The sequence below is a fragment of the Nerophis ophidion genome, linkage group LG03 (assembly GCF_033978795.1).
Source record: "Nerophis ophidion isolate RoL-2023_Sa linkage group LG03, RoL_Noph_v1.0, whole genome shotgun sequence".
Classification (NCBI taxonomy): Eukaryota; Metazoa; Chordata; class Actinopteri; order Syngnathiformes; family Syngnathidae; genus Nerophis; species Nerophis ophidion.
In genome coordinates, this window is record NC_084613.1 from 18,778,062 (window position 1) to 18,794,771 (window position 16,710).

At 40.1% G+C, this 16,710-nt stretch overlaps 1 protein-coding gene across 2 annotated transcripts in view; it reads right to left on the reverse strand.

Moving 5' to 3' along the window:
* The window catches only part of LOC133549260 (transcription factor SOX-6-like), a 265,313-nt gene that overhangs the window by 67,090 nt on the left and 181,513 nt on the right, over positions 1–16,710 (reverse strand). For both annotated transcript variants that reach the window (XM_061894490.1, XM_061894489.1), the window contains exons 8-9: positions 13,937–14,057; positions 9,433–9,512 (exon numbers count right to left, since the gene is read on the reverse strand). In XM_061894490.1, the coding sequence (XP_061750474.1) occupies positions 9,433–9,512; positions 13,937–14,057 (201 nt within the window). The remainder of the gene's footprint in view (positions 1–9,432; positions 9,513–13,936; positions 14,058–16,710) is intronic.

The following is a 16,710-nucleotide window of genomic DNA, read 5'->3' on the forward strand; positions in this document are numbered from 1 at the left end:
TAATTACTGTACATTAAAACATTTGATTCCACTGTTTGTTTGTTTTTTATGTAAAATTCTGACGACTGATCTTCCAGTTTTAAACTGAAAATCTACAGTCACTTTTACATTACATTACTGTATATGGAAACAAGGTACCGCTGTTATTTTTACTGTATTTTCAACCATAAAACCGAGGCTGAAAGCTACAATTTGTACGGTGTACGATGTGTTATGCATTTTTATTTTATTTTAAATGTCTTTCAGTGTTGGCCCTGCGATGAAGCGGCGACTTGTCCAGGGTGTACACTGCCTTCCGCCCGATTGTAGCTGAGATAGGCACCAGCGCCCCCCGTGACCCCAAAAGGGAATAAGCGGTAAACAATGGATGGGTGGATGGAATAATTGATTAATACATAGTAAAGTAAATACAAATATTTTGAATTAAATCATTTTAAAATGTATCTAACAAATAAAAAAAAAAAATATATATATATATATATATATATATATATATATATATATATATATATATATATATATATATATATATATATATATATATATATATATATATTAATATAAATGCATTATATTAGATTAAATACATTTAATTTAAAAAGGATGTTCAGTTGCAGTATTCATTTATACTAAACATGTATATTTTTTTATTGTATAATTGCTTTTCATGCATTGTGTACCACTAGCCACTTCTTTAGGTACACCATCGGATGAGCTCCATCACGAGACACACTTTAACACTTCGGATGGCATTAAACGGTTATTTGCGACTCTGTAAATGCTTGTTGCTATCTGTGATGAAAAATAATACAGTATATAAGAGAAAAAAACCCACTAATGATGGTGGATGTGATATAAAAGAGCCTTTTTCCAAGCCTTCATCCTCCTTGACCCCACAGGTGCGGAACAAAAGCTCCTTTTATTCCGACATTTACATTTTGTTTACTTACAAGCCGACAAAAGCGGCGCCTCTTTGAGTAAACAACAGTCCAGCGTTGCAGGTTCCGCAAGAGAAGCACTCCAGTTCGAGTCCGCGTTCTCGCTTAAGAGCGGCGTCAAGATGGCCGAAAAGGGAATAACTCCGACTGGCTAAGACCTCGCCCTCGGTTCGAGTGGGCAGAAAATTTAAAAGACATATTTTTATTTTTCATTGCTGGTTATTATGGCTGACTGAGTGCATACAACAGACGTTGCATTGCACGGGTGAGGAACCGTTAACGTTTTATCGTGTTGTGTTTTAGCGAGTATCTTCTCACCGTAAGGTTTACCCCAAACATTGAAGTATTATTTGCTAGCGGTCACCATTTTCTGGGCGCAACATTGGATAAGAAACGTTTGACCTTGACGGTTAAAGTTCCATTTCGGGTTAAAGCCAGGGGTTACGCTTAAAGCTACAGTTAGGATTTGCGCCTACGGTTAAAATTACAGTTAGTGTTTAGCTGTTTAGCTGATTAATGGGTCGATGACGGTGACTTCTGTTTTGTTTGATCAGCCGTTTTACTGCCATGTTACAGACACCGTTTGGGAACATTTAAGGTATGTAAATTAACATTTACAAAATCTTTCTGTGTAATGAACCAATAAGAATAAGTGTTTGGCATCCCATCCAAATGATGAGAATCAGGTGTTCTAATCACTTGGCCAGGCTACAAGGTGAATAAAGCCAAGCACTTAGAGCAGGGGTGTTAAACTCAAAATACAGTGTGGGCCAAAATTTAAAACTGAACAAAGCCGCGGGCCAAGGTTGAACAAATGAACCTTTTAGGTGGTAGCGTGTATTGTAGTGTCCCGGAAGAGTTAGTGCTGCAAGGGGTTCTGGGTATTTCTTCTGTTCTCCCGAAATGTGTTTGTCATTCTTGTTTGGTGTGGGTTCACAGTGTGGCACATATTTGTAACAGTGTTAAAGTTGTTTATACGGCCACCCTCAAGTGTCACCTGTATGGCTGTTGACCAAGTATGCGTTGCATTCACTTATGAGTGTGTATAAGCCGCTTACATTATGAAGCTGTTTGTATGGAGGATAAGCGGACGTGACGACAGGTTTTAGAGAACGTTAAATATTGTTGTCCGGGTGGAAATCGGGAGATATTCGGGAGAATGGTTGCCCAGAGAGATTTTCGGGAGGGGCACTGAACTTCAGAAGTCTCCCGGGAAAATCAGGAGGGTTGCCAAGTATGAATATTAGCGGTGAATGCGGGCCAGAGTTTGACACCCATGACTTAGGGCATTGGGGACTGTTTCTATACACATTTGTGAAAGAATGGGGTGCTCTCAGGAGCTCAGTGATCTCCAGAGTGGAACTGTCTTAGGATGCCACCTGTTCAACAAATCCACTCGTGAAATATCCTCACTCCTAAATATTCCAAAGTCAACTTTATTATAAGTAAAGGGAAGAGTTTGGGAACAACAGCAACTCAGCCACCAAGTGGTAGGCCATGTAAACTGACATAGAGGAGTCAGCGGATGCTGAAGCGCATAGTGCAAAGAGGTCGCCGACTTTCTGCACAGTCAGTTGCCACAAAGCTCCAAACTTCATGTGACCTTCCAATTAGCCCACGTACAGTATGCAGAGAGCTTCATGGAATGGGTTTCCATGGCCGAGCAACTACATCTAAGCCACGCATCACTAAGTCCAATGCAAAGCGTCGGATGCAGTGGTGTAAAGCACGTCGCCACTGGGCCCCGACTTAAACAAATTGAAAAACTTATTCGTGTGTTAGCATATAGTGGTTAATTGTACGGAATATGTGCTGTACTGTGCAATTTACTAATAAAAGTTTCAATCAATCAATCAAAGCAGTGGAGACATGTTTTCTGAAGTGATGAATCACGCTTTTCCATACGGCAATCTGATGGACGAGTCTGGGTTTGGAGGTTGCCAGGAGAACGGTACATTTCGGACTGCATTGTGCCGAGTGTGAAGAATTATGGTGTGGGGTTGTTTTTCAAGAGTTGGGCTTGGCCCCTTAGTTCCAGTGAAAGGAACTTTGAAAGCTCCAGGATGCCCAAACATTTTGGACAATTCTATGCTCCCAACCTTTTGGGAACAGCAAGGTCCACCTGATTGTGCACCAGTGCACAAAGCAAGGTCCATAAAGACATGGATGACAGAGTCTGGTGTGGATGAACTTGACTGGCCTGCACAGAGTCCTGACCTGAACCCGATTGAACATCTTTGTGATGAATTAGAACAGAGACTGAAAGCCAGGCCTTCTCCACCAACATCAGTGTGTGACCTCACCGATGCACATTTGGAAGAACGGTCGAAACTTCCTATAAACACACTCTGCAACCTTGTGGACAGCCTTCCCAGAAGAGTTGAAGCTGTACTAGCTGCAAAAGGTGGACCGATATTATATTAAACCCTATGGGTTAGGAATGGGATGGCATTCCAAGTCAGATGGCTTATAGTACGGTACAGCTAATATATTGATTTTCTTCTAAACTTTAGATACGTGCTACTTATGTACCGGTGCGCTCTATGGCATGGGTGTCAAACTCTGGCCCGTGGGCCAAATTTGGCCTGCCATGTAATTTTATTTGGCCCTTGAGGCAATATCAAATTAACATTAGAGCTGGCCCGCCGGTATTATACAGTGGCTGTGCCGCTGTAACACCGCATTCACTGCTAATATTCATACCCGATTTTCCCGGGAGACTTCCGAAGTTCAGTACCCCTCCCGAAAATCTCCCTGGGCAACCATTCTCCCGAATATCTCCCGATTTCCACCCGGACAACAATATTGGGGGCCGTGCCTTTAAAACCTGTCGTCACGTCCGCTTATCCTCCATACAAACAGCTTCATAATGTAAGCGGCTTATACACACTCATAAGTGAATGCAACGCATACTTGGTCAACAGCCATACAGGTGACACTTGAGGGTGGCCGTATAAACAACTTTAACACTGTTACAAATATGTGCCACACTGTGAACCCACACCAAACAAGAATGACAAACACATTTCGGGAGAACATCTGTACCGTAACACAACAGAACAAATACCCGGAACCCCTTGCAGTACTAACTCTTCCGGGACACTACAATACACGCTACCACCTAAAAGGTTAATTTGTTCAACCTTGGCCCGCGGCTTTGTTCAGTTTTAAATTTTGGCCCACTCTGTATTTGAGTTTGACACCTCTGCTCTATGGTTTGGAAAATACTTTAGTTGATTTTTCCACTTTTTTAGAGTAATGCTCATGTAATGCACGTGCGTCCTAACATGGAGAATCCTAACGCGATGGTTGGATGCGAGCTACGCCAAAGTGTAGAGCCGAAAAAGGGGGAGAAAATAAGAAGCGTTCAGCCTACAAATGTCATCATAATTGCTCCTGGCGTGGTTATTGTAGTCAAAACAATATCCAAACATGTGCTGCCAGCCAACGCCTGCATCTCGCAAACATTCCTGGCTAATTACTCCTTATTCCCTCTTACTGTAAGCAATGCATGAAAAGCTTCCTGTCTCATTCAGGTCCCCACTTCGTCTGCTTCACGCCTCGGAGTCGCATCGCCGTGATCGTCCCGCTCTTTTGGTGGTTTCAAAAAAGGGCGGCGTGCCCCCTCTGTGTCGCCGTGTCAATAGCGGCTAATGAGAGCCTCGATAGGCCGAAAGCACAATGCAAATTCAATAAAAGTCTCATAAGAGGACAAAAGCCACGCTCCGGTAAGAAGCGACACCATGAAGCAACACTTTAGTGTGTGTGTTTTGTGCAGTGAAAGCTGAAATTTAAAAGAGCCTTGAAGGAGCACACACTTGATGTTCCTCCTTGCAAATATGCACTAGCATAACCATTATCGTGCTAAGTGCTATTCTGCCAGCACAGGTGTCAAGCGGCAGTAAAGTGTGTGATGAATTGCCCGCGCCAGGTGTTGTGCTTTTGGGGCGGAATTCCTGCCGTGATTCATCACAACAGCTCTTTGTCAGACGCGGCTGATGGGCGGCCGATAAAGGGCGCTCGCGTGTTAGCGGCGGCGCGCTGGCGCACGCACAGAAAAAAAAAAAAAACACAACACACTCACACAAAAAATGTTCCCCCCCTTGGAGACACAGGAGAAAGCTGTTTTAATTGTTTGTACTGTTATTAATATATATATATATATATATATATATATATATATATATATATATATATATTATCACAATTTCAAAAGGGTTGAAAACAATAAAAATCAGTTCCCAGTAGCTTGTTGTATTTTTTGAATTTTTTTTTCAAAATTTTACCGGTCCCGGAATATCCCTAAAAAAAGCTTTAAAGTGCTTGATTTTCGCTATTTGCGATGCGACTATCCATTTCTCTGTGACGTCATACAGTGCTGCCAATGTAAACAAACAATGGCAGATAGCACAGCAAGATATAGCGACATTAGCTCGGATTCAGACTCGGATTTCAGCGGTTTAAGCGATTCAACAGATTACGCATGTATTGAAACGGATGGTTGGAGTATGAAAGTATTGAAGAAGAAACTGAAGCTATTGAGCGAATAGCTATTGACGCTATTCATAGCCATAGCATGGCCGAATAGCTGCGTTATAGCATCGCCGGTAAAATGTGCGGACCAAACGATCAGGACTTTCGCATCTCTTGACACTGGAGCAACTTAAATCCGTCGATTGGTAAGTGTTTTTTTCGCATTAAATGTGGGTTGAAGGAAACGTAATATATTTGCAAATGCATCTGCAGGTTATCCATACATCTCTGTGCCATGTCTGTCTTAGCACCGCCGGTAAATAGCATGTTAGCATCCATTAGCGTAGCATGTTATCATCGATTAGCTGGCAGTAACGCCGCGACCAAATATGTCTGATTAGCACATAAGTCAACATAAACAAAACTCACCTTTGTGATTTTGTTGACTTTATCGTTGCAAATGCATCTGCAGGTTATCCATACATCTCTGTGCCATGTCTGTCATCGCCGGTAAAATGTGGAGACACTTTGGTACATTCAATGGGGGTCTGGCGGCGGACACTTTCGCATCTTCGGGCCAGTGGTGCAACCTGAATCCCTCCCTGTTAGTGTTGTTACACCCTCCGACACCACACTGACGAGGCATGATGTCTCCGAGGTTCCAAAAATTAGTCGAAAAAACGGAAAATAACAGAGCTGAGACCCGGTGTTTGTAATGTGTTGAAAATGAAAATGGCGGCTGTATTACCTTGGAGACGTCACGTTCTGACGTCATCACCACATGAGCGCTAAACGGAAAGGCGTTTAATTCGCCAAAATTCACCCATTTAGAGTTCGGAAATAGGTTAAAAAAATATATGGTCTTTTTTCAATAATGTTCCCCTTTAATTTAAAACCTCTTCTCACTCCTGCGCTTACCAAAGGCATGCGGTAAAAGTAAGCATGCGCTAATTATTTTAAAACCTCTTCTCAATCCGGCACTAACCAAAGGTATGCAGTAAAAATTTGAGTGTGATGTAAGCTTGGACCTTAAATCCTACTGGATAGCTCTTAAAATTCTCCCTTCATGTGATTTCAAATTACCAGTATTGAAATCAGCCTCCTCCATTTTGAAAATGATGACAGGGGAAGTGTCACTCGTGACGTCACTAGTTTGACCAGGCGGTAATACTAAGAATGAGCTAATTAATTTGGGAAGCGAGTTTGACCCGGCAGTAATTCAAAACAGGTGCATACTATACGCCCTGCAGCAATTCAAGGAAATATGGTATATATATATATATATATATATATATATATATATATATATACATACAGACATATATATGTGTGTGTATGTATATGTATTAGTTAAATGACACCTCTGTCGTGGCCTGAGGGGGTCTGTATTGCTTTTACTGGCACTTAGTGACTTTGAGGAGTGTGGCAGGAACCCTGCCGCACAAAAAACTACAAATGTGCTGACTTGCTTTATGGCATACGTCACTCCCCCATTCCCCAGTCGTTAAAAAGAGGGAAGTCGTTGCGAACGCCTACGTGCAGTCACCACTATCAATGGCAAAGCTCCAAAACAACCAAAGAAAACATTTTTGTTTGAGGGGACAAAAAAAGAAAAAGGGAGGTTACCCGGATTAAATAAATAAATAAATGATAAATGGGTTGTACTTGTATAGCGCTTTTCTACCTTCAAGGTACTCAAAGCGCTTTGACACTACTTCCACATTTACCCATTGACACACACATTCACACACTGATGGAGGGAGCTGCCATGCAAGGCGCCAACCAGCACCCATCAGGAGCAAGGGTGACGTGTCTTGCTCAGGACACAACGGACGTGACGAGGTTGGTTCTATGTGGGATTTGAACCAGTGACCCTCGGGTTGCGCACGGCCACTCTCCCACTGCGCCACAGTGGACAGTCAAGGATCAACATTGCTTTTTGCTCACTCGCTGGCTTGGGCTTAAAGACGAGGGATTTGAGACCAATGCTGCTTTGGCTCTGTTTTTGTCAGACTAGTAAGGGAATAAGCGGTAGAAAATGGATGGATGGATAGTAAGTGACTTTTGATGCTCGAATCAAAATGCTAATGCTAATTTTAGCTATAAATGAATACCTACGAGCGTGAAAGTTTCACACTACTTACTATAAAAAAAACTTGCGCGCCGGTCTTTCTTTAATTAGGACCTACATCCACCCCAATACATTCTTGGTAGTAGCGTCATGTTTGTAGCAGAATCCAAGTTAATTTCTTGATAGTGTCTGCTATTTAACATCAGCATACACATTATAAACACCATATTTGTGACAATATTATGTCAGTGTGACGCTGTATGCTGTAGTCCTCATGGTCTTCTTCTGGCAAAACCGCTTTGGTTCACTGGCGCCGCCAAAATCAACCAAAACTGAAAGTTCTTAAGTGGGGCTTAAAGTTTTGAGAGATTGCTTCTTTTTTATCGACTTTTAGGTATCGGTTCACCGATTCTGTTCATAACTTTTATGGACAGAATTTCTAGGCGCAGTCAAGGCGTTGAGGGGTTCCGGTTTGGTGGCCGCGGGATTAGGTCTCTGCTTTTTGCAGATGATGTGGTCCTGATGGCTTCTTCTGGCCGGGATCTTCAACTCTCATTGGATCGGTTCGCAGCAGAGTGTGAAGCGACCGGAATGAGAATCAGCACCTCAAAGTCCGAGTCCATGGTTCTCGCCCGGAAAAGGGTGGAGTGCCATCTCCGGGTTGGGGAGGAGACACTGCCCCAAGTGGAGGAGTTCAAGTACCTAGGAGTCTTGTTCCCGAGTGGGGGAGAGTGGATCGTGAGATCGACAGGTGGATCGGTGCGGCGTCTTCAGTAATGCGGACGTTGTATCGATCCGTTGTGGTTAAGAAGGAGCTGAGCCGGAAGGCAAAGCTCTCAATTTACCGGTCGATCTACGTTCCCATCCTCACCTATGGTCATGAGCTTTGGGTCATGACCGAAAGGATAAGATCACGGGTACAAGTGGCCGAAATGAGTTTCCTCCGCCGTGTGGTGGGGCTCTCCCTTAGAGATAGGGTGAGAAGCTCTGTCATCCGGGAGGAACTCAACGTAAAGCCGCTGCTCCTCCACTTCAAGAGGAGCCAGATGAGGGTGCTCGGGCATCTGGTCAGGATGCCACCCGAACGCCTCCCTAGGGAGGTGTTTAGGGCACGTCCGACCGGTAGGAGGCCACGTGGAAGACCCAGGACACATTGGGAAGACTTTGTCTCCCGGCTGGCCTGGAAACGCCTTGGGATCCCCCGAGAAGAGCTAGACGAAGTGGCTGGGGAGAGGGATATCTGGGCTTCCCTGCTTAGGCTGCTGCCCCCGGGACCCGACCTTGGATAAGCGGAAGATGATGGATGGATGGATGGATGGTATCGGTTGATCAAATCAGGAAATACGCTGACGAATCAAGCTACGCTACACAAGACTACTCAGCCAATCAAATGTGTGCATTCCAGGCAATAGACATGGTGGTTCTTGCTCTTAGACCAGGGGTGTCCAAACTTTTTGACTTGGGGGCCACAGTGGGCTCAAAAATTTGGCCGGGGGACGAGATTTGACTGCATGCAAAGTAAATACATATATATATATATATATATATATATATATATATATATATATATATATATATATATATATATATATGTATATATATATATATATATATATATATATGTATATATATATATATATATATATATATATATATATATATATATATATATATATATATATATATATATATCAATCAATGTTTACTTATATAGCCCTAAATCACTAGTGTCTCAAAGGGCTGTACAAACCACAACACAAACATCTCTACAGAACTGTTTCATGAGGGAACCCCTCATGAAACAGTTCTGTAGAGATGAAGTAGTCTTGTGATTTTTGCCATACATACATGTATATATATATATATATATATATATATATATATATATATATATATATATATATATATATATATATATACACACATGTTTCAGAGAGTTAAGAGATTTACCTGTAGTTGAAGTGGACTGAGTCCAGAAGCCGCAGCGGCTGCCATTGTTGAAGGAATGAACTGCATGGGGTAGTTGTCACCTGTAGAGCAGCACAGTGTGCAACATCAGTGCACGGTGTGTAACACCGCTACACAACAACTACACAACTAGCTTTCAATGCCTTTCATACAAACATCACGACCAGTGAGGAGCCGAAATGTGTTTTTTTAGAAGCTCGGTCACAAGTCGACTTCCTGCTGGTGCACCTAAAAGCGTTTCCATGTCCAGTCTTTGTTCAGTTGTTTAATCCAGTGTGTATTAGGAGATGTCTATGTGTGTGTATACCTGTATATCTGGCCCTGTGTGGACTTTATTATTGTCATGCTTTATGTGGTTTTTTGACGTAATTTCAGTCTAAGTAATATTTATGTTTGTTTTTTTTTAATTCAGTATGTACCAGGATACGTGTGTGTGTGTGTGTGTGTGGTGTGTGCGCGCGCCTGTGTCGTTGTGCGTGCGTGTAAAACTCCCTGTTGCAGATGTTTTGCACAACTTTTCAGCGAGCTGTAAAAAGAGACATTCCAACGTATTGTTCCTGACATGAACGAGCACGGCTTGTAAATCTCTCCGCTCACTTCCAGAACATTCCTCACCTGACACACCTCATTAACGTGGACCGGCTTCCCAGTGTGTGTGTGTGTGTGTGTGTGGAAGGTGCTGCTGATAACAGCTGTCATGAAGTCTTTGTTGGAGGAACAGATTGTTTATTCAGAAAACATTTATTTCCTCAACATTCATCAGCTGCTGCATGAGTGTTTGTGTGTGTTCTTGTATTTTTACTCTTCTTGAGACATCAACAAGGAAACGGACCTTCCATAGGAGGACCAATGAACTCGTTAGAAAAGAAATCATGGTCCTAAGACGGAAAACCATTGCATCTAATAGAGAGCTAAATACTAGAGTCCATGAACATTGATCCAAAGTCAAGATTTTTTTGTTGATTTAATGTGCATACAAAAATAAACATTGACAGGTGAAAAGGCAGCAATATATGATAAAACAAGACGGCAGCTAAAGAAGGACTTCCCTATTCATCCCCGGAAAAAACCCTGCAGGTAAACAGCTGATTTTACGACAACTCGCGTCCCATATGTGACCGTAGGATGAACAAATACACAACGGTACTAAGACTATAGTGGCCATTAACAGTTAGCTTCGACAGTAAAATTATGACTTGTGTCACAATATTGACAATTTTTGTTGTTGTTCTTGTAAAATACTGAAATTTTTGAGTGAAATTATGACTTTTGTCATAATTTTGCCGGCAAAAATTCTGATTATTGCTATAATTTTGCTAACATTTTGAAGTTTTCTTCTAAAATTGTGACTTTTGTCGAGTAAAATTATGCCTCTTTTCATAAAAATGCCCAAAGTTTAGGCTTTTCTTTTAAAATTGCGACTGTTATTGAGTAAAATTCCAACTTTTATCATAATATTGCACAAATGTTCAGCTTTTTCTCATACAATTTTGACTTGCGTCGAGGAAAATTATGACTTTCATTATAATACTGTTTCAAGGTAGGACCGAAATCATGGTCCTAATACAGAAAACCATTGCATCTAATAGAGAGCCAAATACTAGAGTCTGTGAACATTGCTCCAAAGTCAGGATTTTTGGTTGATTTAATGTGCATACAAAAGTAAACATTGACAAGTGCAAAGGCAGCAATATATGATAAAACAAGAAGGCAGCTAAAGAAGGACTTCCCTATTCATCCCCGGAAAAAAAAAACAGGTGAACAGCTGATTTTATGACTTCCGGTGCTGACAACTCGCGTCCCATATGTGAATATAGTGGCCATTAACAGTTAACTTCTACAGTAAAATTCTAACTTTTGTCATAATTTTATATGACATCTGTCATATAAAATTCTGACTTTTATCACAAAATTGAAAATGTTTTTGTTGTTCTTGAGTGAAATGATGACTTTTGTCATAATTTTGCCAGCAAAAATTCCGATTATTGTTATATTTTGCCAACATTTTAAAGTTTTCTCATAAAATTGTGACTTTTGTCGAGTAAGATTACGACTCTTTTCATAAAATTGCCAAACTTTTAAACTTTTTTTGTAAAATTTTGACTATTATTGAGTAAAATTCAAACTTTTATCATAATATTGCACAAATGTTCATTTTTTCTTGTAAAATTTTGACTTGCGTTGAGGAAAATGATGACTTTTATTATAGCACTGCCAAAATTCGAAGTTTTTCTTGTGCAATTGTGACCTTTTCCTTGTTAAATCCCAAATCATTTTTCACAACAAGCTTTTTTATATTTGTATAGTATGTATATATCATTAATGTTGTAAATACACATCCTTTATATATCTAGAAAGGGTGGTCCTAAAGAGGTAGGCATTATTCGGATGTCTCAAGAAGGTAACAAATACAATAATGTGTGTGTGCGTGAGTGCGTGCGTGCGAATTAGTGAATTATATTTATATAGCGCTTTTCTCTAGTGACTCAAAGCACTTTATATTACAAAACCCCATATCTAAGTTACATTTAAACCAGTGTGAGCGTCACCGAGAGCAGGTGGGTAAAGTTTCTTGCCCAAAGACCAAACAGGAGTGACTAGGATGGCGGAAGTGGGGATCAAACCTGCAACCCTCAAGTTGCTGGCACAGCCACTCTACCAACCGAGCTATACCACCCAGTGTGTGTGTGTGTGTGTGTGTGTGTGTGTGTGTGTGTGTTTGTGCGTGTGTGTTCTGGCAATGCTTACTTAATGGGGACATCGCTCTGTTTACACAGTCACCTTTAGGGGACCTCGGACGGTATGGGGACACAAAAACAGGTCTCCTAAAGAGAAACCTTTTTAAATGATAGTCCGATCCATTCTGAAGATGCCAAAGTGATTTTTAAGCTTTGGCCCATGAAACATGTTTACTGGCCAGTTTGAGTGTGAGACATTTGCTCAACTGCCCCGTCATCGGGCCGTAGCTGGTACATTTGAGTGGTGAAACTTCCTATAAGAGGACAGCTGTAGTGTTGTATTCTGAGGATCATGTCATATTGTTTTGGAACTTTTTTTTTTTTTTAAATGGTCCTAAGTAGTCACGTACAAATATGTGTGAATCATGCAAAATTATTTAAATTTGGTCCCCATGAACCATATTAACTCTTTTTTCCCCCCCAGGGTCCCCAGTAAGTATGATCAGCACATTACTTCGTCAATCCAGAGATTTAAAGGCCTACTGAAACCCACTACTACCCACCACGCAGTCTGATAGTTTATATATCAATGATGAAATATTAACATTGCAACACATGCCAATACGGCCTTTTTAGTTTACTAAATTACAATTTTAAATTTCCCGGGGGTTTCTTCTTGAAAACATCGCGTAACGATGACGTGTACGCGTGACGTCATGGACTGTTAGGCAATATGAGCGCTGCGCACACACACAGCTGAAAGTCCTCTGCTTTAACGGCATAATTACACAGTATTTTGGACATCTGTGTTGCTGAATCTTTTGCAATGTGTTCAATTAATATTGGAGAAGTCAAAGTAGAAAGATGGAGTTGGGAAGCTTTAGCCTTTAGCCACACAAACACACGGTGATTCCTTGTTTAAAATTCCCGGAGGTGAAACTTTACTTTGGATCAGAGCGGTCAAGCGAGCATGGATCCCGACCGAATGTCAACCAGCAGGTTTCGGTGAGAAAATTGTGGTAAAAAGTCGCTTCTTACCGGAGATCAGCTGAGCTTGTGCCGTCCATAAGGCTGCCGTCGACTTCCCTGAGATATTGGCGTCAAGACACCCGTGGACACACACCTCCGACTATCAGGTACTGTTAAACTCACTAAAAAACTAGCAACACAATAGAAAGGTAAGGGATTTCCCAGAATTATTCGAGTAAATGTGTCTAAAAACATCTGAATCCATCCCAATGCAATAGCGTTGTTTTTTTTTAACTTGTTGTTTTTTTGTTTGTTTTGTTTTTCTAGTCCGTCGCTATCAATATCCTCAAACACGAATCTTTCATCCTCGCTCAAATGAATGGGGAAATTGTCGCTTTCTCGGTCCGAATAACTCTTTTTGTTGGAGGTTCCCATTAAAAACAATGTGAATATGTGAGGAGCTATCAACGGGTGACGTCATCGTCTGCAACTTCCGGTAAAGGCAGGGCTTTTCTATTAGCGACCAAAAGTTGCGAACTTTATCGTCGATGTTCTCTACTAAATCCCTTCAGCAAAAATATGGCAATACCGCGAAATGATCAAGTATGACACATAGAACGGACCTGCTATCCCCGTTTAAATAAGAAAATCTCATTTCAGTATTCCTTTGAAGATGTGTAAGAGCTAACTGGGCAGTGGCCATTTGACCTATAAATTTTTTATGCCTCCACGAACTGCAGACAGGGTGGTCCTCACAAGTGATGATCAAAAACTTGGTCCCCATTCCAAATGATAACCAGCATATGCATGTGTGTGTGTGTGTGTGTGTGTGTGTGTACCTGGTTTGTAGGACATGCCGGGTGGTAAGAGGAAACCTTGCTGTGCGGCGGCGGCAGCCACCAAAGATCTCTGATCGTGAGGAAACACGGGGATCATGAGAGGGGGCATGTGCCCTTGGACCTGAAAGGAACGTAAAAAATAAATAAATGAATAAAACGTTAAAATATGTATGAACCTTTCAATGAAAATCAACACATGAGAAGATACAGAAATGTATGAAACGTTCCAATGAGTAATTCCTTAATAAATAAATAATAAATAATAATAAATAAATAATATAAATAATAAATGATGAATAATACATGATAAATAATAAATAAATAATAATACATAATAATACATAATAACAAATAATAATAAATAAATAACAATAAATAAGTCCTTAAGCAAGAAACAATGGGAATATTTTTCTGATGGCAGTGCGCCAAAGAAAAAGAAAGTCATATTACTGGCATGTTTGGTCCAAGTTGGTCAAAGGTGGCGACCATCATTAAGGATAAAGAAGGTGTCAGTGGAAAATTCGAACACCTACGCCGTGTAATGGTCTAGTTATTGAAAAAGCTGAAAATAAAACAGTGTAAAAAAAAAAAAGACAGAATGGCTTTTAAAAAATAAGTGCCGTCCATCTTTCATGTGGGCTTCAAAGAGACTGCAGGCGCCCGGACCCCCGAGTGAGGCGAGCCAATCAAAGGACAGTACACCTGTAAGTGTTACTTTGTCGCACTCTCACCTATTTGCCTTTATGTTTCCTTTTCTACTCCTTAGCTCAGCTTTGAGCTCTCCTCTGTCCTCTTATCCTAACAAGGTCGTGTTAAGCAAAACCAGGTTGGCTTACCTGTCGGTACCTTTTGTAAAATCCCCTAAAGCAGGGGTGGGCATTACGTCGATCGCGAGCTACCGGTCGATCGCGGAGGGTGTGTCAGTCGATCCCAAGCCATGTCTATTTTTTTAATGCCTACACATTAAAAAAATAGACTCTGTTATTTTCCGTTTTTTCGACTGTTTTCCGTACCTTGGAGACATCACACCTCATCGGTGTGTTGTCTGAGGGTGTTGCAACACGATCAGGGATGGATTCAAGTTGATTTACGTGGCGTGTGCATCGATTTCCACGGCATGCTAATCGATGCTAACATGCTATTTAGGCTAACTGTATGTACATATTGCATCGTTATGCCTCATTTGTAGCTATATTTGCATCCAGCCTTTCCCTCCACCCACATTTAATGCCAAACAAACACATACTCGTACAATGTAATAAAATGTATGTGTGTGTAGTATATGTATGTGTGTAGTATATACATGTGTGTATTATATATGTGTATGTAGTATACATGTGTGTGTAGTATATAAGTGTGTGTACTATATGTATGTGTCTAGTATACATGCATGTGTAGTGTACATGTGTGTGTAGTATATAAGTGTGTGTACTATATGTATGTGTCTAGTATACATGCATGTGTAGTGTACATGTGTGTGTAGTGTATAAGTGTGCGTAGTACACGTGTGTGTAGTATATGTATATATGTGTATTTAGTATACACGTGTGTGTAGTATATATGCGTGTGTAGTATATATGTGTGTGTAGTATATATGTCTATATACTGTATATGGGAGTGTAGTACATATGCGAGTGTAGTAAATGTGTGTGTGTAGTATATGTATGTGTGTAGTATATATGTGTGTGTAGTATACATATGAGGGTAGTATATATGTGTGTAGCAATAGTGTGTGTAGTATATACTGTACGTGTGTAGTATACATGTGTGTGTAGTATACATGTGAGTGTAGTGTATATGGGTGTGTAGTATATATATATATATATATATATATATATATATATGTGTAGTATATATGTGTGTGTAATATACATGTCTGTGTAGTGTATATGGGCATGTAGTATACATGAGTGTGTAGTGTACATTTGTGTGTAGTATATACGTGTGTGTATTCTATATGTGTGTGTAGTATACATGTGTGTGTAGTATATAAGTGTGTGTACTATATGTATGTGTCTAGTATACATGTGTGTGTAGTGTACATTTGTGTGTAAAAAATGTATGTGTGTGTAGTATATGTATGTGTGTAGTATATACGTGTGTGTATTCTATAAGTGTGTATAGTATACATGTGTGTGTAGTATATAAGTGTGTGTACTATATGTATGTGTCTAGTATACATGTGTGTGTAGTATATAAGTGTGTGTAGTACACGTGTGTGTAGTATATGTATATATGTGTGTTTAGTATACACGTGTGTGTAGTATATATGCGTGTGTAGTATATATGTGTGTGTAGTATATATGTCTATATACTGTATATGCAAGTGTAGTACATATGCGAGTGTAGTAAATGCGTGTGTGTAGTATCAATGTGTGTGTAGTATATGTATGTGTATAGTATATATGTGTGTGTAGTATACATATGAGTGTAGTATATATGTGTGTAATATATTTATGTGTGTTATAATAATGTGGGCGTAGTATATACTGTATGTGTGTAGTATACATATGAGTGTAGTATATGTACTGTATGCGTGTGTAGTATATATATATATATATATATATATATATATATATATATATATTTATATATATACATATGTATATATATATAAATATATATATATATATGTCAGTGTGTAGTATATATGTGTATGTAGTATTTGTGTGTGTGTAGTATATGTGTGTGTAGTATATATGTGTGTGTACTATATAAGTGTGTGAAATATAAATGTGTGTTTAGTATATATATATATGTGTGTACTAAATGTA